This window comes from Castanea sativa, chromosome 12 (assembly GCF_040712315.1).
Source record: "Castanea sativa cultivar Marrone di Chiusa Pesio chromosome 12, ASM4071231v1".
Lineage (NCBI taxonomy): Eukaryota > Viridiplantae > Streptophyta > Magnoliopsida > Fagales > Fagaceae > Castanea > Castanea sativa.
This window is the reverse complement of record NC_134024.1, coordinates 30,631,071-30,642,484: the sequence shown is the minus strand read 5'-3', so window position 1 is coordinate 30,642,484 and position 11,414 is coordinate 30,631,071. Positions and strand designations below refer to the sequence as shown.

General features: G+C 33.4%; 1 protein-coding gene across 1 annotated transcript; it reads left to right on the top strand.

Moving 5' to 3' along the window:
- Nucleotides 1-3,729: 3,729 nt before the first annotated feature.
- LOC142618314 (anthocyanidin 3-O-glucosyltransferase 5-like) lies at nt 3,730-5,425 on the top strand. The gene has a single exon (XM_075791224.1). The coding sequence runs from the start codon at nt 3,730-3,732 to the stop codon at nt 5,173-5,175; it is 1,446 nt and encodes a 481-aa protein (XP_075647339.1). The 3' UTR covers nt 5,176-5,425.
- Nucleotides 5,426-11,414: the final 5,989 nt, after the last annotated feature.

Here is an 11,414-nt window from a genome sequence, read left to right as displayed (position 1 = left end):
TTCAAGGATTTGAAATAATTGTGAAACAAACATCTTTTTCATATTTTTGATATGGATTTAAGATCAAAGCTAGTGTTATGCATGAACATGTGATGAACAACCAAGAACATATAAAGAACACATAAGAACATTTAAGAACATTCAAAACATATTCAAGGGAATTTAAATAATTACTATCATACTTTAATCTTAAATTCTCAACATGGCAACACAAAAAACAAGTTAGGAAAAGGGATTATACCTTCATGCAAGATCCATACGGTAGAGGAGGAGACTCTTGGTAGAGGTCCTAAAGGTGGAGGAAAAGAAGAGTTTGGAGAGGGAGAGTGTGTCTCACTCAATACTTTGAGTCTCAAGAAGACCAAGATATGACAAGACTACTCTACTTCACTAGAACTCAAGATAGGAAAAGAGATGGGGTTTTTGTTTGTCTTGGAATAAAGGAAAATGGGGTTTATATAATAGTGGTGGAGAATCGTGAACTTAGACCTTATTTTAGCCTTTAGGGAAATCGGGTGCATTAAATGTAGAGATTGGTGGGAATGAGGAGCAAGCAAAATTCGGTTTTCTCATAGCTACTATAACAGCCTGTAGAGCCATCTTCAAAAAATCATATCTTACTCAATTTTTATCGGAATTATCCAGTTCTTTGCTCAAATTGATGCCCAGATGTCTAGTTTCTGGGAAAATTAACCTCATTCATAAATTCAAAATATTCTGAAAGATATCAACAAAATGGTGAGCAGAGGTCATTTGTTAGAAAACAATTTCAGCATAATCTATATATATAATAATAGGTAACGTTGAGAGAAACTCAAATTAAAATTTTAAATTATAGTTCCAATTTCGCACCATGTGTCCTAATTTATTTATTCTTAAAGAGTTTTATTTCTTAATTTTAGAATCAAATGTGGGACCACATCATAATTATTCATCCAAGTGAGTTATTAAGTACAAAAACCAAAAACTTTAGAATAAATGAATCGTAAAAAAAAATAAATAAATAAAAAGTGCTTCACCATAATAAAAACATAGACAATTTACATTTTATATAATAATATCCTTACAAAATTTTTTTAAAGAATTAATAAAATATAAAAATGACTATCAATAGTATTTAAATTATATATATATATATATATATATATATAAATTATATTATGCATCTTATTGTATATTTTTAAGTGTATCCATACATATGCATGGGATTACATGCTAGTTAACATTAATAGGTCTCAAATTAGTTTCCAATTAACATTAATAGGTTCCAATCACTCCCATTTCAGACTTAATTAATTCCAAATTTACCCTAATTAAAATATAATTGTACAAATTACTCATTAAATAATTAATGTTTAACTATCTAATTAATTATGTACAACTTTATCATAAATTGATTATGACACATCATTAATCTCAAATTGATTATAATTATAACCAATTGGAACCAATTGTACATAATCACATATAGTCGGACTCAATTTGTGGTAGTGCATCTCGGCCATTAAAACTTGATTTGATGATGACTTTCAATCTGATGGTCTGATTAGGGCTTATGACCAATCGATTTGATCATTACAATATCAAAATCATTTTGGCGAAATGAGATTAAGGATCTAATGACCAGAATCAAGATGCATATTTCCAAGGCGAAATTACCCTTTTACCCTCCATGTGAGGTTAAATACGGGTTGCAAAATGAGATGTCAACAAGTTTTGATGCTAAAAGTTTTAGCTTGAGCACCATCAATGGAGCTTGCATTTTGTTGTTTGTGGTGCTAAAAATAGCTTGTTAAGCATCATTGTGAATGCTATAAGAGCATTATTGTTGGTAGTGTTAAAAAGCTATATTGCTATTTTTAGCACCACCAACTACAAAATTAAGGCTGCATTGGTAGAGGCAAAGCCAAAAATTTTAGCTTCTCAGCTATAATGCACAACCAAATATGACTATGCACTGTAGCTTACAAAAAGATGTGTGTGTGTGTGTGTGTATAATCTTATGTTGCATTCACACTAGTCAAAATATTTTAATATTTTCTTTTCTTTTCTCTTTTCTTCATTCTTTGCCCCTCTGTGTCTCTCAATCTTCCTCTACTGTCTCATTTTTCCTCTTCTCTTCTTCTCATTTTGTTTTTGTTTTTCTTCTCAATTTTTTTCTCTTTCTTCTCAAATTTTTTTCTACTGTGTGAGGGTCTCTTCTTTTGCAGTGTGGGTGTGGGTGTGGTGGGTCATCAACTTCGTGGTCATGTCATGGGTGTGATGGGTCATCGACTTCGTGGGTCATGCTATGGGTGTGAGTGATCAGGTTCGTGGCTGTGGTGGATGGGTCATGTCGTGGGGTTTGTGTAGTTTTTGGCTGATTTGGGATTGCTGGGTTTGTGTTGTGGGTTTGGGTTTGGGTCATACCGTGGGGTTGCTGGGTTTTTGACTAATGTGGGGTTGCTAGGTTTGTGTTTGTGTTGGTGGTGGTGGTGGTGGTGGTTGTGCCGCCATGAGTGCTTGAAGACAGTGAAGAACAGAGAAAAAAATAATAAATATATGAATTGTTTATTATAGTAGATATAATATTATATTGTATTGTTTGTGTTATTTTATTGCGTTGAAAGTTAAAATAAAACAACTGATGTTGAGTGTTTTTAAAGTAAGAAAGACAAATATATCAAATAACTTTTGGTGGAATCAAATAGCTAAAATTATGGCTCCATTAATGTGGATGCTCTAAAGAGGTCTTAAATTGATGCACCAAAAAAGTATGAAATCGTGGAGATTTATAAGATTATATAGGCTTATAGATATTGTTTTAAATTATATATATATATATATATATGTGTGTGTGTGTGTGTATAACTTTTATAAACAGATATTAGAATAAAATTACACTTAAATATTTATTCATAAGTAAGGGTAAGGAACGGCACAAACAAATTTTAGTGTAAAGACAGAACATACTGGATGAAAAATGGATTGTTAAATAGAATGTCACTACAAAGCCATCTTTTTGGCTAGGAATGTATCCTTCAACGTCACGGCTTTGGTGAAGTGAATAGCACGGCAAATGAATTACTAAAGAGGAGACGGAAGCACCAATACAAAGTTATAGAATATATTGAATGTCCAAATTTTATTTGTGTAAAATATGAGTGGATATTTTGCAACTAGGCACTTTTTGCAAGTGCCCAATAAACAATAGACAATACTTATAACAATGCTCCTTCGATAATAAACAAAATCCTCTGTTTTATCAAAAATAAAAAGATTGTACAAAGAACTCTTTCTGCCGCCTAATAAGCAAAATCAAATCAATATCATATCATATTAATAGATAATGATACAGCTTGCGGACCATGTGGTGCATACTTTTATTAACGAATCTTTGCACGATGCAGATCTAGATTGCGAAATGGAAAAACAAAATTTACAACCACCAATGGTAGTGGGACAACACTAAGGACTCTATTCTTATATCAACACCAACTACAGTTCGCCATATGAATATGAATAAATTATGGCCACCACTTTATATGCCACCAAAATTTTATAAGAAAGTCCACTATTTTGCTCTTTAAGCGTAGAAATATTGTATAACACGACAAATCCATATTGTGCATACATAGAGAAACATGTCGTTTTAAATTGCGTTCCTGACCCAGACCCAACTCTTACTTAGCTACTACAATATTATACATATAGTCAACCACATCTCACAATTCACAAATTCCAAGTACCATGGTGATAGCTGAATCTGAAACCATGAAACCCCAGTCCCACGTTGCAGTTCTCGCTAGTCCAGGCATGGGCCACATTATACCGCTATTCGAGCTAGCTAAACGCCTTGTCGTCCACCATGGGATCCATGTAAGCTTCCTCAACATCACCACCGAAGCTTCTGCAGCACAAAACCAACTACTCCACTCACCAAATCTCCCTCCAAACCTCAAAGTTATTGACCTCCCACTTGCTGATATTTCAGCTCTAGTCACTGAGGACACTCTGGTCGTTACTAGACTTTGTATCAATGTACAAGAGAGCCTCAAGCCCTTAAAGTCAATCCTCATAGATCTCGGCAAGCCACAAGCTCTTATCGTTGATTTGTTCAGTACCCAAGCTTTTGAAATCTGCAATGAGCTTTCTATTCGTACCTACACTTTCTTCACTGCCTCAACTGCTTTCCTTGCTTTCTCTTTGTATCTTCCTACACTGGACTGTGAAGTGGAGTGCGAGTTCGTTGACCTTCCTGAACCGGTTCAGGTCCCGGGTTGCACCCCGATACGAACCGAGGACTTGCTAGACCAGGTCCGGAATAGGAAGATTGATGAGTACAACTGGGTCCTGTACCATTTCAGCCGTTTGACAATGGTGACAGGGATTTTCTTGAACTCGTGGGAGGATTTTGAACCAGCTTCGCTTAGAGCAATAAGAGAGCACCCTCTCTATAAGAAAATAAACACACCACCGGTTCACCCAGTTGGGCCGCTTATCAAAGAGGACGAGCCATTGACTGAGTCGGGTGCAGAGTGTGTGGCATGGCTAGATAAACAACCAATGGATTCGGTTCTTTTCGTTGCACTTGGTAGTGGAGGGACTTTAACAACTGCGCAGCTTACAGAGTTGGCATGGGGTTTGGAACTCAGTCAACAACGATTTATCTTAGTGGCACGTAAGCCATCCGATGGGAATACCTCAGGTATATTTTTCAACGTGGGTGGTGATGTTAATGATCCAAAGGCATATTTGCCTGAAGGGTTTTTAGAGAGAACCAAAGGGGTGGGGCTGGTGGTTCAGTCTTGGGCACCACAAGTGGCGGTTCTCCGCCACCAATCAACCGGTGCATTTTTGTCTCACTGTGGGTGGAACTCTACACTAGAGAGCATCACACATGGTGTGCCGATGATAGCTTGGCCACTTTATGCAGAGCAGAGAATGAATGCAACAATGCTCATGGAAGAAGTTGGTGTTGCTGTTAAGCCAATGGTGGGAAAGGGAAAAGATGTGGTCGAAAGGGTGGAAATAGAGAGAGTGGTGAGGATGATCATGGAGGGTGAGGAAGGGAAGGCAATGAGGTGTAAAGCCAAAGAGCTAAAACACAGTGCAGTTAAAGGTTTGAACTTCGGTGGATCATCTATTGAATCACTTTCCCGGGTGGTCAAAGAATGGAAGTGTGATAAAATCTAATTGGGATAATTTAGGCTTCACCTTTGATTTCCAACATGTGTGTGTTTGTTTTTAAGTACCTTTATAATTCAGATTCTTCCAACGTGTACTGTACAATCTCCCCATTCCATACACCACATCAGAAACAATCCTCTGAGTGATCTCAAAGTATTGGATTATTGCCCCTAGGAAAGATTCATTTGCAGATTTGCCAATAGGTGTCATTTGAATTGAATTCCATTTATCAATTTGCACCACTTAAAAAGTTGTGAAAGCATGTGTGATGTAAAAAAATTGTATTTTATTCACTTTAAGTTTGATTTCTTTAATAGAAAAATCAGTTGAATATCGTACAAATATATTTAAATTATATTCTACTTTTATTGTTTGAGATAATTTTGATTTATGACATCTACTCCTGATAATAGCTATTTATCATCAGATTAAGACGCCAATCAATTTTTGATGTAAGTAAGGATTAAATCTTAGATTTCTTATTCAACCATCATAAACTTTATCAATTGAACTAATTAGAACCTATTATATTCTGTTTATCACACATATACTAGCCAATTGGCAAAAGATATTAGTGCATTGGAAGTTTAGAACGTGACTTTTCACTAAAACTTTATTTTTTTATTTACTGAAAATTAGTTAAAGTATATTTTTATTTTTTAAAATAATTGAATTTTTAAAATATTGGATATAAAAAAATAAGTTTAAAATATATATATATATGTGTGTGTGTGTGTGTGTGTGTGTGTGTGTGTGTGTATAGACACACACAGGAGGAATGTGTTTGTAACAAATAAAATTGATGTAGGACACAATTTACTGTTTAATTATGTAAAAACGTTATTTTAGGTTTAGGAGATTTATTTCCTTATTTTTAGGTGCATTTAATACTTTTTAGGTCAAATTTGATTCATGATATGGTAAGGTATCAATTAGGAGCTATTTTAGAATATATTTTCTTGTCTGTCAAGTTTTATGGAGCCCTTAAATAGGCTCTTAAGTCTATAAACGTTTTTTAATATATAATATTATTGAAAAAAAAATCAAAAAAGATGAGGCTTTGCTCTTCTCTTGGTTCTTCAAGAACGTTGAACTTCTTCCTTATGGCGTTCAAACTTTATATATTTGGTTCGTGATTCTTTATAATCATTGGGTCAAGGTCAACTTATACCTTTGGTTCGCGTTTCGATTATAAACGTTGGGTCAGGGTTTCTATCAAAAATATGAATTTTAACTTTCTTGGGCAAGTATTCCAATATTTTTGTTAGGTCTCAAAGCGTGTCGATTGAGATTCGCATAAAAAATGGTCAATCGTTAAAACACACATGTATGGTTATTTATGCATCAACATGATGCATACATGACAATTAGAGATTGGTTGACTAAACAATTACAAATATCAAGAATTTAAATAAGGGTCTGGCTAACAAGTACCCTTAAGACATTTGTTAATAAACTATTTTTAAAAAAAATTGATAACACTTTTATAAGAAATTTAAAATTAAAATAAAAAAAAGGTAATTATCTTTTTCTTTTCTAATAAAAAATTTCTAAAAATATTTTTTAAACTAATGCCTTTAAAAAATTTATTAAATTTTCCTTTTAAATAAAGCGAGCTACTGCCCCAACATGTGCCCCAAAAATCAAGAAATGGGTGTCAACAAATTGAGACAAGTGCCCCTAGATGATCTTGACAAACCCTAGCTTATATATAGCTAGGGTTTCAACCTTATTTTCTAAAAACCCCTTAGTAATATTAATTATAAAATTGACCCCACAAAAAAATTTACTTAAATACCCCTCTTGTTAAGTCCCTTTTTTTTTTTCCAGCTATTACATTATTTTTACATACAACCCAATAACAAAACATAAATTACCTAATAAAATAATAAAAATTACTCTCTCTTTCTTTTTTTTTCCACTCTCTTTTTCTCTTCACGCACAACTACAAGATTTTTTTAAAAAAATTCTTTACAAACTATGAACAGTATGGTTGCATATATGCAACATTAGAACACTAGTATTTGGGGGTATAAACACCCCCTATTTGCTATTTTACAACCTAAGCCACCCAAAACTCACTCCATCCGGGTTTGTAAACTTAAAAAAATTGCAACCTATGAATAATAAGGTTGCATATTATAGATATCGCATTTTGTACCTGTTACGTCTTAGGCCCCCATTCCCTAATGATACTCAAACTCTAAGGCCCAAAGCCAGTTTAGAGCCCAATCAGATATTAAATTGACTTGAGAAGTGTTAAAATAAAAAATATAACCCTTTTAAATGAGCAAAAAATCTATTTTTGGAAATATTTTGACCAAAATGGCCCTCAGCCTGTGTATGTGGGTAGCAGCTTGCGTACGTAAGCCAGTGCATGCATACGTAGGCACAATCCTACACACAAGTTAGGGTTTTAGAAGTACAAAAAATGCAAGTTTTCTGCAATAATGACAGAGGTTTGGAACGAATCTCACATCGTCTAGGAGCTGCTCCAAACCCTATTTTTGAACTATAAAAAGTCTTACATAATACGTTTTCAAAACACACAGAAATCTCATAAAAAAGACCTAAAATTCACTAGAAAATAGTGAATCAAAAGGGAGTCTTTCACAAAACACCCTCAAGGCATTTTTATTTGATTGAAACCTTTTCTGGCCCCAATCCTTCGAATTTAAGATTACTAATCACTATTTTGTTGAATTGTGATAGATTTGATTGAGGGGAATGGTCAAAAATCAAGCCTAAGAGCTTTTGCTTTCAAGGTATTCTTTTTAAGCTTTGCTCTTTATTTTCTTGTTTAATCCTTTTCGGTGTTTAGTTTATGCTTTCATATATTTTTTTAGGTTAGTTTTAGGTTTTCTTTATATCTTTAAGCATGTTAGGTTGCTAGATTTTCTGTTTTATGTTTCGTTTTGCTTCTACCTTGTTTCTATGTTAATTAGGGTTTCTAGGTAAGGATCTACATATGCATGACCTAACCTACGCAAGCAGGCTAAACTCATGCGTATACAAAGCTATTCTAGCGTGTGTGATGTCGTTACCCAGAAACCCTAAGTTTGTTTATTTTGATAATGTCTTCACATGTTTGTATGCATAGCCTCCTTTTCACATGTTCTCAAGCCCCATAACTATATGTTTATCTTTTAAACATGTTTATTTGTTATCACATGTTTAGATTAGGGTTTAGGTTAGGGTTTTCTTAGTTTTAATGCCATGCCATCCATTCATATGCTCATGCATTATTGTCATAGGTGTTGTGTTGCTAAAAGGTAAGTAAAGGGTAAGTCATGCATTAGCTATGGCCACACATTTGCTTTAGGGGCTTTAGATGCATGATTAGGGTTTCTTGTATGTTAGCATTTTTTTGTGATATGCTTTGTTTGATGATATGCTTGCTACCATGTTTAAGTTGTTGTTAGGGTTTTCTTTTGTGTGTTTGGCTTTCTTTTGTTTGTGGATAGATAAGTATGCTTGTTTAGGGTTAAAGGTGTCATATTTGTTTGTTAAATGCATGTTAGCGCGCGCGCGCGCGCGTGTGTGTGTGTGTGTGAGTTTAGAATGCAAGTGTTTAAATGGTTTTTAATAGGGTTAATACATAGGACACAACAATAGGAGGCCAACTTTAGGGTTAGGCGATCTTGGGTGCCTGACACCTTTCCAAAAATATACCTAAATTCCGAATCCAAACTCTGGTAGTAAGATTAAAGGTCCTTCCTTGAAAGGACGATATATTCATGGTTCCTAGACCATATAACTAGGTGGTGTCTCCATTCTTTTTCCTTTGCGTCCACACATATATGCAACCTTACTATTCATAGGTTGTAAAAAATATATATTATTTTAATATTTGGTTGTGTGTAAAGAGAAAAGGTGAGTGAGGAAAAAGAGGAGAATAATACTTTTTATTATTTTATTAGGTAGTTTATATTATTTTATTGGGTTGTGTGAGAGACCAAGAAATTGCCTCTCAAAAAAGAGAGATTTTTTTGTGCTTTTTAGGGCACCTCTTTTTTGGGTAAGTGGTGTGGAGTCGCCACTTATTTTTTATGTACAAAAAATAAGAAAAACTAAATACAAAATACGTGACTGAATTTCTTCGTTTCATTGATTGAATAAAAAAATACAAATTTGAATTTTACATGGCTTTGGGTCCTAGTTACAATCTACCAAATATACATGGCTTTTTGTCCTAGTTACAATCTACCCAAAATAAATAAAGACAAGACTAAATCTACTTAGCCAAAAGAACTAAATCCGAATGCTAGGTTACGAAATGAGAAGATGTAAGCCACTCATTCTGCCCAGACAGACTCTAGTCTTCTAGACTCTTGTGACTAATGTACCATTTTATACATGACATAAATAATATGTTGAACATGTGAAAGATAAAAATAAAATCACAAATTTATTTATGAATGAAGTCTCTTCTTTTGAAAAGAATCAGATTTGTTTTAGTTGGTGAAAAAAATGGATTTTTTATTTGAAAAATATCATATCTGTTTTGTAGTATATATATATATATATATATATAAATAAAAAATTTAAAAAGTGGTTTTTGGAGATGAAATTCAAATCAATTTTGTGATGAAAAAAATGATATATTATGGTAACGAAAAAAATTAGATCTGTTTTTATGTTGTATAAAAATGAAAAAGATTTTCTGAAAAGAGAGTCTCACTCATAATTTAAATTTATGCAACAAACATAAACATGATAAGGTTTTATCCTTTCCTTTATTTTAAAGATCTGCATATATTAAAAATTCATATTTGTACCTTGAGAAAGATACAAATCAGTTTTGATTTGAAAAAATTTAAATTTTCATCTAAGGAAGATGCGGATTCCTTTTTATTTTGAAGAAAAATTCAGTTTTACATCTAAGAAAGATGCAGATCCATTTTATTTTAAGAAAAATTTAGATCTGCAAATCCGTTTAATTTTAAGAAAAATTTAGATATGCATCTAAGAAAGATGCAAATCTATTTTATTTTAAGAAAATTTTGATCTGCATCTAAGAAAGATGCAAATCCGTTTTATTTTAAGAAGAAAAAAAAAAGGTTGACTACATGCAAATCTTTAAAATTAAGAAACAGATTATATCAAAAATAAAGAAATCAAGAACATATTTTCATGAACTAAATTGATCATGGTAAAATATGAATATCTAAAACAATTAAACATGCATCATCTTGGTAAAGAAAAGCATAAAAGCAAAAGGGTTAAAGAACGACCTCTTGCACGAGCACGCTTTGTTCCTGAAAGGATGTTTTAGGGTTCAAAAAAAAAATTTCAATTCTCTTTGAATCCTAAAAATCTTAATTTAAGCAGCAACACTCAGAGAAGAGATCAAAAAATATGGGTGATTTGAGAGCCTAAAACATATGCCTCTCAGAGCATAGCAAAAAAGGTGCTGATTAAAAAGGTTCAACCTCTATTTATAGAGGTCAAAGGACTCTAAAAAATAGGTACAGACGATTAGGGTTTGAATCCGGACGCTGAGGGTTTGAATCAAGACGCATCCTTTTGTGAAAAGGTGAAAAAGGGTGTGCCTTATCGTCACCCGAAGGCCATTGGGCCAAAGCCCACACGGAGAAAATTCGGCCCTTTTAGAGTGCCGTTCGGCACTCCAAAAGTGTCGAATTGCCCTTAGGACTCCGAACACTCTTTCATGTTTGGGTGCCATTTGGACTCCTCTTCTAGGGTTTTTTGGTCGATCCTTGTACCTAGACGCTTTTTCATCCTCCATCTGTGATTTTTTCATCTCTTTTTGGATAGTTCAAGCTATTTAAGAGTAATTATCTTGTAGATAAATACCCTAAAATAAATCTTGATAAGGTTCAAATTATCTAGAATTTTATTGTTATCCAATCACCATTTTTTATTCCTATGCATGCAATCCTATTTTAAACACTAATTATCAACCAATCACAAAATTACTTAATAATCTTATTGGTTTAACCAATCAAAATTAATTTAAACTAATCATGTGTGGTCGACCCTACCTAGATGCAATGCATGCTGACCATGCAAACTTGATCATGCAATATCTTTCAATCTGATGATCCAATTTGAAAACCAGAAACACCGTTGCGGCCATTATAATCTCAAGATCATTTTCATGATATGTAATGAATGACATGTTGCATGTAATGCAAAGACAAAATGACGTATGTAATGCAAGAAAAAATTGATGCATGTGATACAATTATGATTTTTTGGGTACATGGATGGTCATTCGAGTC

Bases quoted from the DNA above. Each gene is read 5' to 3' on its own strand.
- LOC142618314 (XM_075791224.1), top strand. From the start codon at position 3,730: ATGGTGATAGCTGAATCTGAAACCATGAAACCCCAGTCCCACGTTGCA.